Raw genomic sequence first — 19,598 nt, 5'->3', positions numbered from 1 at the left:
AAGAAACCAAATAAACAGCTACAAAACTATGTTCACCCGATAAAATTAACGATGTAATCAACAAAATAAAACAACACTTCATCGACATCAACAAATTTCCTCAAAAAACCGAAAAAAAATGATACGTACACACCTAGACCAACAACAAACAAACAACAATAAACCTCAAGATACAACAAACTGCAAAACCGTATACTACTACATACCATATGTTCCCGACATCAGCAAAAAAAAAAACACATCATTTGGAAAAAACCTTATAACAAAACACAACATTCCAGTAAACACCAAATTTATAAGCAAAATAATTTTTAAAACGTTCATTATGTAGACGAAATAATAATTTGATCTAAGTACTAGTTGTTTTTCCTTCGAGGTTTCTAAAAAATCTTTATACAATAGAAAAAAAGAACATTATTTTAGAAATATGTGTAGCTGAATTATGGAAAATCAATTATTAAATCCCCCAAAAAAACTTTTGTAATGCTTAATTCTGTGGATCTATGTAACTGTTAGTCGTTAGAACAATCAATATTATTATTTTAGTTGCTGCTACCATTATTAATATTTACTTGTTAATATTATTATTTAGTTTCTACTCTCATTATTATTACTTAATTTTAACTATAATTATGATTATTATTTAATTGTTAGTATCATTGTTATAATTTTGGTTTCTATTATTATTATTATATTAGTTGCAATTATTATTAGTTGTTAGTATCAATTCTAATTCTCGGTGATTCAGCAGTTTGTTTTGTTTTGAATTTCGCTCAAAGCTACACGAGGGCATTATTTTAATTGTTACTGGCATTGTTGTTGCTTTTAGATGTTGCTACTATTATTACTATTTTAAGCTGTAAATACAATTGTAATTATTTTTAATTGTTATCATCCTTATCTCTCGATAGTAGATTAATGTACTTTCAATGCTAAATTCCAGGGTTAGGTTATCTAAGTATGACCGAATGTAATTCTGTAGCTTTGCGCGGAAAAAGAGCAACAAGTATTTCCTTAATTATTTATCTACTCGCGACCTGGCATGGCCAGGTGGGTAAGGCACTCGACTCGTGATCTGACAGTCGCGGGTTCAAATCCATGTCACACCAAGCACGCTCACCCTTTCAGGCATCGGGGCGTTATAATGTAACGGTCAATCCCCCTATATGATGGTAAAAGAGTAACCCAAACGGGGGTGATGATTGGTTGTCTTTCTTTCAGCCTTACATTGATAACTTAGGGGCGGAGAACGATCATGTAGCTTTTGCGCGAAATTCAACACGAAAAAACTGTCATTATCTTTTTAGTTGTCACTATGATAATTAGTATTTTAGTTGCTGCCGTTATTATAATTATTTAGCGTAGTTATTACTATTATTCCAATTTTTACTATCATTATTATTATGTTAATTGCTTCCATTTTTGTTATTTTAGTTCTTGCTAATATTGTTATGTTTTTTGTTTGTTATTATCATTAATATTATTATTATTTGCTACTATCAACTATCGAAGTAGCTGCTAAATATATATATATACCCGTCAAGTGTGCTACATAATATGAATCTTGTTAGGTTTCACTGTTGTAAAATACACATCCATTGAAAATCCAGCGGCTGTTAAAATAAATTCACCAAAGAGCACAAAATATAAATTAATCAAGGATGTATCAAGCTGAGAGAACTTGACGTGAAACTTTTAAATGTTTCATGAGACATAGCAAAAACCTTGAATTTTCTTCTTAATAATCTTTATTAAATAAACATTTAAAATATCTTGGTATTAAAGTTTAGTGAGACAGATATATTCAGTGTATTGAACTAATTAAGACAAGAAAATAGCTTCTCTAACTGTGAATTAGTGTAAGCTGGTTGTCTATCTTTACAAGACTTTTATTTTAATATTTTCTCCGAACTTGTATTCCTTCTTATTAAAGCGAGGTTTTAATTCTTCATTTCAAGGACTTCAGATATTTCTCTTACACCAACCATCATAATCATTCACGTTTTGCTTAAATATATTAATTTATTCATATAGGAATCGAGTCGATACAGCTTAATCTTTGCATTAGTTTAAATCTTTTCGTCACCATCTTGAATCATATTTAATTTATTAATTTCAGAAATATGGAAATATCAACCTTTTCGCTGCTTCTTGTAATATGCGCATGCGCACCAAGTGGCTCTGATTCTCACGGAGCTTCTTTCGACGGCCTGAACACTTTAACAGACTCACTACTCCAGGAAGTAATGGCTCGTATGCAAGGATTTGACAACCCACCGCCAGAGGTGTTCATACCTGTGGACGATTCGGACACCTACATGACACCTAGCCGAGTAGCTAAACAGTACGAAGGGCACAAAAATGGTTTCCACACCCGTCAAGAGTTGCAGGGAATTCTAGGAAGAGAGCCATCCCTCCGTGATCAAGAAAAGCTGCAACACAGTTCTCTTTGGGGTCATCAGTACATGCAGGGTGGGAATATACACATGAAATGTTTGTTTTAACATTATTTCTTACCTGCTTATTCATGACATAAACCACATATTGTAAGTAAAATATACTGATGATACAGACAGTCATCGTGCATCATACCTTTTCAGTAAGATATCTTTATAAAGACAATATGAGTTCTTGGACATCACACCTTGTTACCGAAAGATAGTGTAATAACATTATTGGCGTAATACTAATTATACATGAAACTTTAGTTTTAATAGATTTTTGGTAGACGTTGGAATGATTTTAAGATACTGTTAGGAAACTATCAGTTATAGCGAATATGTGAGGAATTAGGTAAAAATCGCGTGAAATGTTATTAGCTAAATTATCGTATTAAAACCAATTGAGGAATACAGCCTTGGTCTGCAGGTCTGTAAAAGCAACAGTTGAACTAAGTATGACTAGCTAATGGCTCTCAATTTAGGATTATACAAGTAGTCATCAGGCAATAATTATATCATGACCAATTGAAGAACGACAGTTTCGCCTGTGGGTAATTAATCAGTGTATTTTGTTTTCCTTTTTTAAAAATTTTGGCCTGCATAGTGTTTCATCAGAAACTTATTGAAATTGTGATGATTTTGTACAATATAAAACTCACTAAGAAAACGATGTATGATTGATAGTTTCGGTTTGCTTAAGGACTAATCTGGTAGTTATTGGAAGACATACAGTACTGGAGTACGAGGACTCGTCATACTATCATTCATGGACACACAATTTCATCCAATATAAGAACATTTCAGTAGAACTGGTGATGGCTCAAATTTAAAAAATATATATAAATAAATGTATTTGCAGATTTTAAAATGTTTCATCTGGATTTAAATATGTTTGTCAGAACATTATCACTTTTATACATATATAAAGATTTAAGTAAAGGTTATTTAGAGATGCCAGATATTGTTCATGTTGTAACAAATGTTTCTACCTATTTTAAAATAATTGTTATGTTCAAAAAAAGGAATAGTTTTGAATCCTGTCAGGAAAAAATCGAATATTACATGATCATTGTGTGAAGTTGTTAAATGAAGCTTTTGTAAATTTAATGTATTTATTATGCCTCAGTATAGTGGTCTTCACTGAATATTAATGAAATCGAAATATTTTTACTAAAATAAAAAATATCTTCTTAAATCTATTCAACATACTATTATTTTTTCAAAAGAGTACTACTTTGTTTATTTTTATACATGAACCAATATGCTACAAATAATAAAAACGCAATTCTATTGCTCAACAACTTTAAAATAAATTCGTACATACACCTATAGGAGGCGCTGGAGAAGGTGCTCAACACCTGAAACCGGATGGTAGTGTCCAGAACAACCAAGAAGTGAAAACTGACGCAGTTCTTCCAGCATATTGTACTCCTCCTAACCCTTGCCCTATTGGTTACACGGGTAAGAATTTTGATCTGAAAAATTATCTAACTGGATGTGCAAGTAAGAATTTTTTTTTTTTTTTTGGTTGCCGTTTTCTACATTTTGTTCTGGCTGTATGAATAAGGTTTTTCATGGGCGATTTTTGAAACTTAACCTATTGGTCATATATAAAAGGATTTGTAATCCCTGAGAAACTTGTTCTCTGTGATTAAGAAATTTAAGTTTTGAGACTATATTTTTGGCTATATTAACAAAGAATTGTAAAATATCTTCACTTTTAAGCAAAGTAAAAATAACTTTTATTCGTTTATCTAAATACTTGATAGTACTCACTTGATCAAAAATTTTCAAGCTAACCTAATTATTACACCACTTTTGTGTCGCGTCCTCAAACATTTTCAACAGAAGGTATCAAGCATGTACATATCCTTTGGTACTTCTATACATTTCGTGATTGCTACATGCCAAATTTATTGTCACGGGAGGTGACAGATGACTCCTTCCTTTAACACTACAATTTTTAGTGAACAAGTTCATATTAAGAAAAGTGAGAAGATGATTTCACGTAACAACATGGTTATTACTGACCAGATTAGTAAGTAAAAAGAGAGGTATTAAGTGGCTCCTTTAACCCGCATGATTTTTAATGGTCAGACGTTGAGTCAGAGGTAGAAGATTATAACTCCTTCATCTAACCAGCATCACTGTTAATAATCAGAATTGTGATTACAGGATGAGGAACATGTTCCCTTCATTTAACCAGCATCACTGTTAATAATCAGAATTGTGATTAGAGGATGAGGAACATGTTCCCTTCATTTAACCAGCTTAATTATTAATGACAAGCTTTGTAGTGACAAAAAGGGGAATACGACCTCTTCATCTAACTCGTGAGGGTTAATGGTCAGATGTTTAGTCATAAGAAGGGAAACATCCATTACGCAAGCTAGAGTAATATTCATAAATGCCTTTACTTTTAGTTTAAATAAGGAGTTTCTGTGGGCCAATCCCACCTAATAATTACTGTATTATTGCAGAAGACCATTCAACTCCTGTATGCTCTCAACCATTACTGAATGCCTAACTACGATCTCTTGTTTAAAACATTGATCACGAACAATAAAAGAGAGAAATATGAACTATTTGAAGATTCTACTATTATAATTACTTTTCATTGAATGTTATACTTTTCTTATTGAATTTTAAGAAGGAATTTCTGTTATCGTAGAGATATCTCTAAATATGTTAGGCAACATAATTAATTACATTATTTGTTTTCTAGCGGAAGATGGCTGTTTGGAAAACTTTGTTAATACAGCTGCCTTCAGTCGCGAGTATCAGAGTTCTCAAGACTGCATGTGTGATGCTGAGCACATGTTTGGCTGTCCTACTTCCACACAAGATAACGAGCTAGACGCTCTAGCCCAGTCCATACAAAACCAAGGGTTAATGGACTCTACACTAAACAGGATCGTTCAAAACATGCAGGTAAACCACTATTGCTATGATGCAGTACCTGTATCAGACATGTTTAATGGAGGTAAACATTGTTGCTGTGATGCAGTGTCTGTATTAGACACGTTTTATACAAGTAAATACTGTAGTATTGTGATGCATTACTGTATTATTATGGTGCAGTATCTGTACAAGGCATGTTTTATGGAAATAAATACTGTATTACTGTGATGTTTTACATGTATAACACATGTTGCATGAAGGTAAACTGTATTGCTGTGATGTAATCCCTATATTAAACATGTTTTTTGGAGGTAAACACTGTATTGCTGTGATATAGTACCTATATTAAGCATGTTTTTTGGAAGTAAACACTGTATTACTGTAATGCAGTATATGTATCATATTTGTTGCATGAAGATAAATATTGTAATGCTGTGATGTAGTACCTACATTAAGCATGTTTTTTTTTTTTTGTTTTTTTTACCTTTATCAAGCATGTTTCCAGTAGAACTACTTGACGGTAGCTTCTAAGCTTCAAATTTTGTTGCATTACAAAAGTTACTGTATTGTAGAGAATGAGCTGAATACTTTATTACTATCAAAAGAACGTAACAGTATTTGGTTAAATGTATAGTTCAGTATTAATACATCTAAACCAAACAAATTCATTACGTTACACCACTGTGTGAGGCTTACTTTACTTGCAGCGCCGATGAATAGTGAAAACTAATTCGTTGCAGTAGAAGCAGTGAATCAAGGAATATGTTAGGTCTGTACATTACATTTTATTCACTGATTAAATTAAATTAAAACTTAATAATATTGTTGTCACCCCAGTTTTAAAAATAATGTAAAAAGTACCTGTGGGAAAGTAAAAAATTATATCCAGTTAAATGTATACGGAAACAATAATTTGATAAATGATATCTTTATTTCCTGTATACACCAGCTTAACTATGTTTTAAAGTAATACACGTGCAGTGTATTCAGTTGCCAATAATTTGTTTGTTTGTTTTGAATTTCGCACAAAGCTATACGAGGGCTATCTGCGCTAGACGTTCCTAATTTAGCAATGTAAGACTAGAAGGAGGGCAACTAGTCATCATCACCCACTGCCAACTCTTGGGGTTACTTTTTTACCAACTGTTTTGACCGTAACATTATGAAGCTCACACCGAGGAATCGAACCAGCGACCCTCAGATAACGAGCCAAGGACCCTAACCACCAGGCCATGCCGGGTCTGCTAAATAATTTATAGTTTATATCAACTCATTAAATATTTTGTTTCTAAACTGTATTTATCTGTTTGTTGTTAAGCGCAAAACAACACAACTGGCCATCTGTGTTCTGCCCACCAAAGGCACCGAAACGTATTTTCTAGCGTTGTAAGTCTATAGGCATTATCCTTGACCGCTAAGAAATTACTTGAATACTAATAAAAAGCTATTTGCAAACGATTATTTGTTTTTAATTTCTTACAATGTTAGTTTTCTAAAAAAACTCCGAATAAAAGAGTATTCATGTAATAAGAAGAACAACAGGTGACATATTTTATAATGAAAATTCTGATTGAGAGATATGTAAAAGTGGTTCATCGATGTTTAAATCTAATGCAATGTAAATGTATGAATTTCATGTTGCTTTGAAGAATTCTTATGTAACTAGCAGTTTAGAGATGTGTTTTGCATACTTAAAAATAAATTTTACATAAATTCTGTGAACCTATTATTGAAGTGTTTGTTTGTTTGTTTGTTTTTGAATTTCGCACAAAGCTACTCGAAAGCTATCTGTGCTAGCCGTCCCTAATTTAGCAGTGTAAGACTAGAAGGAAGGCAGCTAGTCATCACCACCCACTGCCAACTCTTGGGCTACTCTTTTACCAACGAATAGTGGGATTGACCGTCACATTATAACGTCTCCACAGCTGAAAGGGCGAGCATGTTTGGCGCGACGGGGATGCGAACTCGCGACCCTCATATTACGAGTCGCACGCCTTAACACGCTTGGCCATGCTGGGCTATTATTGAAGTGAAAATAAACCTAAGTTTTTAGCATATTCTCAACTGAAATTAGAAAGAGTTAATTGCACTTTATAAAAACGATTTTCTAGTACAGTGGCGTGTAACTACACATGCTATCTTATATCATGCTTAACAGTTATATATTCGATTCATGACGAATTCACGACAATTCGCTAGGATTGACTTGTGGCTGGAGATTTATATGTTCTTTCTTTTTAAAATAAAAACGTTCACACAGTGAATTGTTTGAAGGCTCTGTGCTAAAAAACACAAAATGTTAAAGAAACTGGACTTAATGTTCTTCATAGGAACAGAGCATTTAGGATAGAAATGAGATCCAGAACCATTCTTTAAGAACATCTGAAGTAATGTACAGATCCGCAATGGTTATGAAAGAGAATCCTCTGATCAAAAATGCCATAAAGTTGAATGTATTTTCCTCGTACCATTAATAAAATAATAAAGAAGGATTTGAAGTTTACGAATACCAATAAACTTTCAACCACAACTAAAAAGAACGTCCGTTTTAAGTTGGCGAAACAAGCTGAATCACAGTATTAAGCCATATGCGTGTTAAGTCTTTTATATGTAGTTGCAATGGATTTTTACGCTTTAAGCCTGTCTAGATTTTTGGTCTGAGATTGACTTTGCCATCCATGAATAAATATTGTGGTCTTTGGTAATATTTAATGGTTGTAGCCAACAGACTGGGCACAGCAGATGATGTAGAAGGTAATTTCAAAGGGACCATCATTGTTACATAGTGATATTAATCCTTGGCAGTACTGAACTTATTTTATTACTTGAATTGTTTATGTATAATCGAAACCATATATTATACAAAACGTTTTTTTTCAAAATAATTGCGATATTTTTATTGTACATTCGTGTAACATAATAGTTTGAAATAACTCACAAGTTTGCAATTAAATTATTCAGAACTATAATGGTAATGTTCTGTTTTATTCATATGCAGATTGAAGGAGAGCACAAAACCTTGGTTGCTAAAAAGTTTTTCAACACCAACGTAAGTATTTACATTACACAGTACAGAAAAGCTTGATTTTTTTACAGATATATTTATTACCATTTTATGTATCTGTACATAAAATACATAGATATTACAATTTTTTATGTATAAAATAAACATTTCACTTGGTGGTTCTATCTTAGGTCCAAAAGTTTATTAAAATATAATTTTCCGTGATGACAAGAAAACCCACTTGTAGAGAAAAATATATTTACAAACGGCTGGTATGGATAGAGAAAGCACTAGTAGAGGAGCGAACAACGTTTCGACCTTCTTCGGTCATCGTCAGGTTCACAAAGACGAAGGTCGAAACGTTGTTCGCTTCTCTGCTAGTGTTTTCTCTATCCATATCAGCCGTTTGTAAATAAATAAAATAAAACTTTATGTTTCATTTTATAAACATTATATACATTTATAAAAAATTGGTTTTTGTTCACGTATTTGATTTCCATGACATATGTAGTGTTTGTAATTTATAACAAACTTATCAACAATATGAATCTACTCCACTTTTTCAACTGTTCAATATTTACTAACTCCTACACCACTATTATGTCTGCTGTATTTCAGTTGACATGAAAAGCTCTGGTATTGGGTGAAAGGACTCTTTGGCAATGAATATGGCAAATGTAGTGTGTATGACATATGAAAAAACTACGGTAGTGGTTAATAATAGAGATCGCCCATTTGTTCTTTGTTTTATTGCTATTATTGTTCTGTCTGTCTTCAGCAAAAATAGGCGTGAGTATTACAGTCAAACCTGGACAATATTATCAAACCAATCATTGCGCATTGCATAGGGTACATTTTAAGTTAATCTTGTTTTCATAAACTAAAAAAAACATAATTATAGTGTAAACGATATTATTATAACACTTTAAAGTTGATTTTCCTAAGTACAGAGTGAAACAAAAATTACTAGCCAATAATAGATTTAAATTATATAACTGTAACATGTAGATTCTCAATGCTTTGTACACTATACAATCGTTATCTTTAGGAAGCCAACCTCTATATTATGTACGAAGTAATGGAGTGAAGAAATAAACAATATACATAATACTAAATAATATTCCGCACTTTTATAGAATAATATTTTAAAAAGAAAGAAGGCTTATTTGAAGTGCTGTTGTAGATGTGTATGTTTTACTTGGAAAAAAAACTGCTTCTCTACTGGTAAAATTGTATACGTGCCTCGGAGAATCGCGTTTTAACCTATATGCCCTTTGCTATGTATTATATATAAAGAATTTAATTCCACATAAACTATAAATGTCATTATATTTTCAAACAAATCTCCATGACATTCTCCAGTTGCAGCTTAAATTTTTACATTCTGAGCTATTTACTGTTTGATCGTATTAGTTCAGAATGTAAAAATTTAAGCTGCAACTGGAGATTGTCATCGTGAACTATATCATGTAACCACCCATAACAAATATCTTCTAGCCATAATTCAAGAGATAGAATAAATATAATGGTGGCTGGAATGTCAACTTCAGGAGGTAAGTTTATCTTACTTATCACCAAGTGGTGGTACCTTATTACAATTACTTCCTTTTTTTTCTTTACTTTGGAGAACAGTCACCTTCCTACAATTATCTGCAGGCAGTAAAGGGTGATACACATGTGGGACACTGTGGGCTTGAGCACCAACATCTCGTTCTCCTAATTTCTATTTATTTTATTATCATTATTTATGAACTTGTTCATGTGAGACTGGCGAATAGAGGTTAAGACTGATAGACGGTGTATCCCCACTGCAGTGAGGGTCCTACTTCCACAATCACGTCCAAGACCAAGGGTACATTGTTTATCCCCCATTATAGCTTGTATTCTGGTGGTCCTTGTGATTTTTGCAGCGTTTTTTATTTTTGTCTAGGCTTGTTCTTGTTTATTAGAACTAATCATTAGTCAGAGGTTTAGATTTGCAGTTTTTAATGGAGTTCCTCCCTTTGATTTTGTTTTGTTTTATTTGACTATTGAATACACTAGTCATTATGCATTGCATGTGAATGCATGTATAAATTTGTGTGGTTACAAAATCCAGTCCATGTACCATTCAAGTAGCTCATTAGTCCTTCCAATCCAGTGTTTACAGACTTCCAATATAGCTACAAAGTATAAATATACTATCAATATATATTTTACAAGATATAAATAATGACGTCATGATTCCACAAAGTGGCACCAGGAGGTGCATTGCTAAGTGTAATGATATAGTTCCGAAAAGTGAAACAATAGGCTGTGGCTCCCTTATGGAGGTGTGATATGATAGTTTGCTACCAGAGGGCCTGTTAGTATAGCGGGATTGTGTTTCTATGGTTTATAGATGGATAGTTTTATTTAGGTTCTGTAGGTGGACAGCATTACTAAGACTTAACATAGAGGACCTGATACAATAGACATGTGTTGTTACTAAGGTTTCTATACACAGATAATGTTACTAGGTGGATAATCGCATAGGGTTTCATACACATTTCAACTTTGCATTACTAGGCTGCTAAAATAATCTCATCAATGTCTAGATTAAATTTCATGTTACTTTATAAGTAAAAGATTAAATACAATTTAAAAAAACTGACAGTTTTGCAGGGCTGCATACATGTCTTAAGTTATGTTTATGTTTTATTTGTATTTATTTTAATACACCTGTTCTTTTGGCTTCACAAGTCAATGAAACAACATGTCAGCTCATACATATCTTTCATTATTTATGAGGCAACTGTTGTTACTAATAATTTACTTTACATACTTTTATCTTTAAATTTTAATTAAGACTTTTTAATTCTCTATATAAATTAATATACACTTTAATTTTATAAGTACATATTCACATGTAACGCATGTTAAAATGTTCGGCACAAAATATATTATTATGTTAATCCTATATGTATGCTTTCATTCACACCATTTATACAACTAAATATCATAATTGTATGACTTACAGTTTGACTTTATTATTATAGAACTTATTTGAAATAGCAACACTTGCTATTCACTTGGCGTTCTATACAGTTAAAATTCAGAAAATTTTGTGCGTTAACTTTCTTCTTCAACAGACATTGAGGTAAACCTCTGTCATATGTCAAGACCATTCTTTGTTATGAACTACAAACTTCTTCATGTGATTACACATACAAAATGTGTGAGCTATTTCAAAATACCAGTTGATGATAAGTTTCAACCTTATGTTTGCCTGAGTATACAAACAGAAATACTGTTTCTATATCTTTCTAAATTTTATTTAAACTTACTAGCTTTCCAAGTACACAAATGAACATAATTGTAAAAGAACCTTTAGTTATATATTCAGTGATTATTTCAATGAAGTTTTCCTCAAAAAGATTTTAAAATAATGTTTCAATAACATGAATTATATAACTCACTGTTCTTATATAAAAACATTTCATCATAACTCTGTATATTTTCTAAAGATATAGTTTATGAAACTGTTTAATGGTCTTGAATATTGAACATATTGACTCATGTCAGGAATAGACTGAAAGAGAGTCAGCAAATAAATAGACTACATGTAGTTAGCAACAAGCAATCTCTAAACAAAGAAGTGACAGTACTAATTGTTATTTACGTAGACCTTTAAACTCCAGTGACGTATAAAACTAAACATGAAAATAAGTGTTCTTTTCAGGACAAATGTATGTTAGTTATAGAAATGTAAAACTTCAGAAAATGCACAGTCTGGACTGTTACCACTCATTATATAGTGAAATATCATTCATTTCACATATCTAAGTAAATATTAAAAGTACAATTTAATGACTCTTTCATTCTGAAAAATAAATTCTAATTCGACCGACACAGCTTAATCTCACTAACTAGTGTATATAACATGTTCATTCATTTTCAAATAAAAGAGTTGTTCATTATTATCTATAAACAACATAAAGTCTTACATGCTGGATTGGAATGAACAAATATTGATATGGAAATAGCTTCTTTGAAATATAATTCAGTAAAATTATAAACTATGATGTTATAGGTTATTAGTGTACCTAAAGTTTTTTAACTGTGTATGATAGTTGTTAATTTTATTTACATGATAGCATGTTAAGCTATGATGAAACATGAATTTTATATAAGAACAATGAGTTCTATAGTTCATGTTAACGAAACATTATTTCAAATTCTTTGAGAGGAAAAATTTCACTGAAATAATAATTTAATTTATAACTAAAGGTCCTTTTACGATTATGTTCATTTGTGTATTTTGGAAACAAATAACTTTAAATGAAGTTTTGAAAGATATGAAAATAAAATTCATGGTTTAAACAAACAAAAGCTTCACTTGTTATTACTTGGTATGTTGAAATAGCTCATACAGTTTGTACGAGTAACTATGTAGCGACTTTTGTATTCTCTAACAAACGGTGACCTTGACATCTGACAGAGATGTATCTCAATGTCTATTAAAGAAGAAAGTAAAAACACAAAGTTTTATTAATTTTAATTGTCCAGAACATAAAATGAATGGTAACTGCTGCTATTTTAAATAGATTCTACAATAGGAAAATCTAACAGTAAGTCATTCATTATATTTAGTTGTAAGCAAAACGGAATGAATGAAATCATACAGAGGGTTAACATAAGAATATGTCTCGACATAACAACGTGTTATTTGTAAACATATTCTTATAAAGAGAAACATTATGTTAAATTATATAGAGTGTTAAAAGCGTCCTTTTCTGGATGCTAAAAGTATATAAAGTAAATTATTGGTTATAATAATTCCTTTATACGAATAATGGATAACACTGTGCAACAAATTTCAGGTTCAAAAAAAGTACAAGTTAAGTAAGACTTGTTTCTGGGTCAAAAAATTGTCCTGATTCTGAATTTGACCTTTATTCCTCCAGATTAGGCACCGTTTTCCTGTACCATGAACCATATGTTTTATAATATACTGCAAAATATCGCGTATTGAACACAACATTGCAAATACTGAAAGTTACAAAAAACAAAACAAAAATTTAGTTGGTATAACAAAACATTTATTGGTTATGAATTAAAACACACACCTGTCAGTTTAAACAATTTTTGTTCTTCTAATCCTCTTGTGTGGAGTGTGATCTTCTTTTTTTATACCCCAGCAGTAGTCTGCCAACATGCCAGGGTTCCATTTTCCTTTAAATCGTCGCTCCATCACTGAAATATCCTGATGGAATCTCTCGCCATGTTCATCACTCACATCACCAAGATTTTCCGCAAAAAAAATCCAAATGAGAGTGGAGCACATGAACTTTTAGAGACATGTTACATCCAATATCATGATAATGAGTCAGCAGATCATTCACAACTTGCACATAGTCTTCTGAACGATGGTTCCCCAGGAAGTTATCACAAACTTTCTTGAATGACTCAAAGGCAAGCTTCTCTTTTCTCTTGAGATGTGTGATGAAGGTTTCATCAAGTAAAATTTTTCGAATTTGGGGACCTATGAAGATACCTTCTTTAATTTTAGCTTGACTCAGGAAAGGGAACTTTTCTGCAAGATATGCAAATGTAGAGGATTCCTTGTCCAAGGCTTTCAAAAATTGCTTAAACAAACCAAGTTTAATATGCAAAGGTGGTAAAAGAATTCTATCACTTTTCACAAGTGGTTTGTGCATGATGTTGTGTTTTCCTTGCTCAGTTTCATCTCGGATCGGCCAATCCTTGCGTACATAATGTTCAGTTCTTGCTCTGGAGTTCAATAAGCACAGGAAGCAGCAAAATTTAGTATAGCCAAGCTGAAGGCCAGTAAGCATGGCCACAACCTTGAAATCTGCACAAACATGCCAGTTATGATCATCATACTGTATGCTTGTTAGAATTGCTTTCAGATTTTCATATGATTCTTTCATGGTTGTGTTATAAGCTATGGGAACAGAAGGCAGAGTGTTACCATTGTGTAGCAGAACAGCTTTGATGCTGTCCTCGGATGCATCTATGCAAAGTCGCCAGTTGGTGTTATCGTATGGTATTTCCAGTTGCTCAAAAAGTTCAGTGATGTCATTACAAAAGCATAAGTCATCCTTCATGGTGAATAATGCAAGCAGATCCTCTGTACGTTTCCTGTACAGTGTTATCTTCACTCCTTTCTTAAGAAGATTACGTTCTTGAAGCCTTGATGCCAGAAACTCACTTTTTTCTTTGGTTAAATAGAGATCCCTGCACAAGTCATTTAGAGCCTCTTGAGAAAATGGTATTGGTTTATTCTCGCTTTCTGGATGATTGGGCTCCACATATTCACCACTGGAATGTTCATCTGCACTGCTGGAACTCTGCATTTCTTGATCTGGAGGTTTGGGCACAGGTAAATTTTCTGAATGCTCTACTGGGCGCATTGCTGATTGCAAATTTGGGTAAACAATGTGTTTCTTTTTCTTTGCTGTAGTACAGCCTGTAAAGTCTTGCTGACAGAAATAGCAATCATTAGAGTAATCTTTCTGCTCACGCCAAATCATTGGCACACCAAACTTCATGTGAACATTTTTTCCTGCATACCAGGCAGTCAATGTCTTCACACATGTAAGGTAACACACATGAGGAGCCCATGACTTGTACATTTTCTTGATATGGCGTGTAATACTGCGCGTTTCTTTAGCAAAAGGTAATTCCCCACATATGTAACAGAATATGTTTGGATCATTTTTGCACTGTCTTGCACTCATTGTTGAAAACAAATAAGATCTGAAAGAAAAAAAAAAACATTAAATACAAGCTTTGAAGTATAAAGTATTAAGTGATAAACTCAATTAAATATAAGCACACAATAATAAACCAGAAAATATGATTTTAAACTGTATTCTGCTATTTATCATATCACATTGTAGGTGTTACTAAGATTGGTTTCTAGCCCTGGGTTGAAAACCATTTTACAATGCGGTAGAGAATTTTATTTAATAATAATGACAAAAAGGGTATACAGTGACAATTCTTCAAAAACCATGCCTAATTCAACAAAAAGAAGGCCAGAAATGGATTTCCCATGTCATTTTGCATATAAAAATGGCCACAGATATCTTGTACGTTTTTGAGTGTTGCACAGTGTATAATATGTATAAATTGATATACTATAATAATTGTCTCATTGAGTTATGAAAGCGAAACAGCAGGTGTGTTAAAATCCTACAGAACATTGTCTATCTAAAGTAACAGCATCCTTATGAAGACTTCATTCTGATAAATCTCAAACCCATACAAACACTGTAAAAAGTACGTAAGTGAGATGATATATTTTGCCAAAAACAATAAAAATCGTAGTTATATGGATAGAATAAATCCAAATAAGTGCAAGCTTGTATGTTATATTATTGTATGCTACTTAAATAAGCATCCCTTTTAGAACTGTAATTGTAAAAAGTATGCTTAAATATAGAAACTAAGATTACAATGAGTGCTTGTAAATCATATGTACTATATAAATGAAAAATATAAATATAATTTTGAATGCGCATACAGTCTTGTAGAATCAGTGATGTCGAAAAAACCCACTTGTAAAGAAAAATATATATGTAAAAACGGCTCGTTTGGGTTGAGAAATATTTTTACGTAGAGGAGCCAAACAACGCACTTCTAAGTAAAAAATGTTCTCGACCCAAACGAGCCGTTTTTACATATATAGTCTTGTAGAATGTTATCTGCCTTTGTACAATACATGAAAAGTGTATTATACAAAGAAATATATAAATGTGAAAAAATGTTAAGACCTGCATGATGTTCCATGGGACTGTTAGCCAAGTAACATAATCTGCCTATATTAACAGGCCCTCTGTATAAAACCTTAGTAACACCATCCGCCTATGAAATATTAATAACACCATCTGGCTATAAACCTTAATAACACAATCTGCCTATAATAATAGGCCCTTTAATATTGAACTATGATTCACTTCTCCCTTAGGTAAATGCATCCCCTGTTTCCATTCGTGGAACTATGACGAAACTTTTAGCAATTATCTCTCTGTTTGTTTGTTTTTTTGCCCGTCCTAGCACTGCGCCTTCGAGAAAGTATGACATCATCGTATACCCCATTGCACAGATTTTTTTCAGATTTTTAAATTTCTTATGTATTTTGTGTTTCAAACCTTAACCTTGTTTGTTTATGTTTTTGTGAATGCTTTTCAAATTAAGCTTGCTTTCTTGTTTCTGTTTTCCCCATTCCTTTTTTTAATTAACAGTTTTTACTGATCTCTTCATAACATGTTCTCTATTACTTTCTTTTATGAGTTCTTTGATATACAGTACTTACTCGAAATTCTAAACCGACTGCACTCAACTAACAGTTTGTAACTACTCTACTCACGCGGCATTTTTAATCTACCTCCCTCAACGGACATTTCTGAACTACTATGCAGCTCCTGCATGTATTGTAAGTAAAAAACAACTGCAAACCAAACTACAATCATTACAAAATACATTAATTACAACAGCATATAGAGTACCCAAAACCACTTCCTCAAAGTTCATGTACAAATACTCTAATACACAAACAATACCAGATAGAGTTCTAATACTAAAATAAAATATTTCGAAAAAAATTGGAGAAAAAATGAGCTGTTATGCGAACTAGATAGGTATTGCATATATTATGAAGAGAGACCTAAACACCTCTCCCCGATTAATTTATACATTAGATCATTAAGTTAAAATTAAGCATAAAAAATCAATAAAATAAATTATATATATATACATATATACTAGTGCTAAAATAAAACATGTCACTTGTGTTCTAGACTTAGATAATCTGAAAGTACAATATACATGAACATTACCCTGAAAAGGGCCTGAGTTATGTTCATCACTCTGGCCCTCATGTATTAACTTTAAATATACTAACAAGTCCACTCTAACAATGAAAATGAAGGTAAATTTAAATATACTAACAAGTTCACTCTAACAATGAAAAGGAAGAAGGAAGAGGTCTAGTGTATCTGACCCTCCCGAGTATACAAATTTATATACCCAAACAACTAGAGAGAGAGAGAGAGATTTATGAACTTAAAAGTTTGAGCCCACTGCATTCTTCCAATATTTTGATCGTTGGGCATTCACCAATATTCTGAATCTACTGCATTTTCCCAACATTCTAAAACTACTGCACTCACCAGTACTCTGAAGCTACTAAATTTACCCAAGATTTTGAGCCTACTTTACTCATCCAACAGTTTGACATTTTGAGCCTAATGCACTTGCTTGATAAATATAACCTACTGCAATTATTAAACAGTTAGAATCTACTGCACTCACCGACATTTTGAGCAACCTGCACCAGTCCGACAGTTTGAATCTACAACATTTAACCAACAATTTGAACCTACTGCACTCAACAATAGCTTGATTCTACTGAATTCTCCTTAACAGCTCGAACCTACTGTACTCATCCAAATATTTGAACATGATAGATTCACATGAGAATTTGATACTACTGAATTTGCCTCACATTCTGAATCTACTGTACTTACTGGCATTCTGAACAAACCTGCACTCGCCCAATATTTCACCTACTAAAATCATCTAACAGTTTGAACATATTCTGTAGAAAAATGAGTCAGCAAGTCAAATATTTCACTCAATTCTTTTTAAAGAAGTTCTTACAGTCTTGGTTATTGTGTAATATTCTACAGTGTTCCAGTTTTTAAATTTATTTTGTTATATTAATGTTATCATCATTATTGGCATTTTTATGCTTAACATTTTTGTTGAAGATGACAGGTGCATTATAAATTATTAATATGCAGAAACTGTTTAACTCATATAAATGTTCATTATAAACATGGATGTGTCAACGTTTCATTAGTCAACAGGTTAGCGTAAGAAACGAGTATGAGTGTTTTGTTCTAATATCAGAAAAAAAATTCTTCAGCAGTTGAAACAAAAAGACAAAAAGTTTAACCAAAATGGAACTACTCTCAATGTAAGTAAAAGTAATTCTTCTCTATTATTAGCTCAATCCAGGTTTTATTTAGCTATTGGTATAACTATGAATAGAATATTACCAATTTTTTAATTGCACCTCTTGATACTTTACTGTTATGAAACATTGTATCTAAATATCTACAGTCTCTATGATGCAACTACAATAGTTGTTGCATTGAATAAATCACTATGTAACACAAACTTTGTTCCTGGATAGTATGTGTTATTTCTTAATTGCTTATGTTGTAAAAGCACAGAAAATGACCATTATTTCCTTCAAACTTTGCTTTTGTGACCTGGATAATGAAATTTAGAAATTAACCTATTTTCTATGTAAAAACGGGCAAATTTTCACGTTTTCATTTACATAAGGTCTGATAAAACAACATAAGAATCAAGATTTACATGTATTTATACTAAAGTTATACAAAAATGTTTAAAAGTAGTAGTTTTTCGAGATTTGCAACTGTAATGTAAATCACTTTCACGTATCAGCCCCCAAATATAATTTCCCATCATGTTTTCGTTATACGCTCCTTGGTAGCGGCGTTCAAAGAACATTATATTTTGGTGGAAGCGCTCGCCTTACTCCTCTGAGTATGCTCCCATGTACTCCTTGAATTTATCAAGATGAGCATCAAGGATATGGACTTTCCGGGACATCCTGGAGCTCATTTTACCGTAGTTGTTACCAGAACCTCAACCAGTTCCACATGAAGTTCGACCTTGTAATTGCTCAAGAATACCTGAACCACTGCGACAAAGCTGCCCCAAGCTTTTTTCTTTCCTACTGAGCTTCTTGGGGAATTCTGTGCACTCCAGGATCTTCTTTATTTGTGGTCCATCGAAGACACCAGCTTTGACCTTTGCCTCAGACAGCTTAGAGAAGAAGTTTCGAAGGTAGTTGAAGGCTGCAGACTCCTTATCAAGAGCTGTGACAAATTGTTTTATAAGACCCAATTTTATGTGCAATGGTCAGAAGAACACCTTCTGGAGGCTCACTAGTGGCTCACACTTGACATTGTGCCTCCCCACAGAAAATTCGGTCCGTTGTGGCCAGTGCTTCCTGTTGTATTGCGCTGTGGTGTTCCTGCTGTACCAAAGACAAAGATAACAGGGAAACTTGGTAAAGCATCCTTGAAGACTCATCAGGAATGCCAACATTTTGAAGTCTTCGATAACCTCCCAGCCACACTCATCGTACTTCAAGGCTTGTAACAAGGTCTTGACGCTGTTTTATTCCTCTTTGAGGTGCACCGAATGAACCAGAGGAAGAGACGGAT

General features: G+C 32.6%; 1 protein-coding gene across 4 annotated transcripts in view; it reads left to right on the top strand.

Annotated features, from left to right (window-relative positions):
* 7B2 (Secretogranin_V domain-containing protein 7B2) overlaps positions 1–19,598 on the top strand; it is a 31,817-nt gene that overhangs the window by 9,303 nt on the left and 2,916 nt on the right. For 3 of the 4 annotated variants that reach the window (XM_076476459.1, XM_076476457.1, XM_076476460.1), the window contains exons 2-6: positions 2,120–2,472; positions 3,774–3,902; positions 5,167–5,372; positions 8,341–8,391; positions 18,263–18,313. In XM_076476459.1, coding sequence (XP_076332574.1) covers positions 2,124–2,472; positions 3,774–3,902; positions 5,167–5,372; positions 8,341–8,391; positions 18,263–18,313 — 786 coding nt within the window. In that variant the 5' untranslated portion in view covers positions 2,120–2,123. The remainder of the gene's footprint in view (positions 1–2,119; positions 2,473–3,773; positions 3,903–5,166; positions 5,373–8,340; positions 8,392–18,262; positions 18,314–19,598) is intronic. The other variant, XM_076476458.1, reaches the window with a different exon arrangement.

The sequence above is a fragment of the Tachypleus tridentatus genome, chromosome 13 (genome assembly GCF_004210375.1).
Source record: "Tachypleus tridentatus isolate NWPU-2018 chromosome 13, ASM421037v1, whole genome shotgun sequence".
NCBI classification, from domain to species: Eukaryota; Metazoa; Arthropoda; class Merostomata; order Xiphosura; family Limulidae; genus Tachypleus; species Tachypleus tridentatus.
The sequence above is the reverse complement of the archived record's forward strand: the minus strand, read 5'-3'. Positions and strand labels throughout refer to the sequence as shown.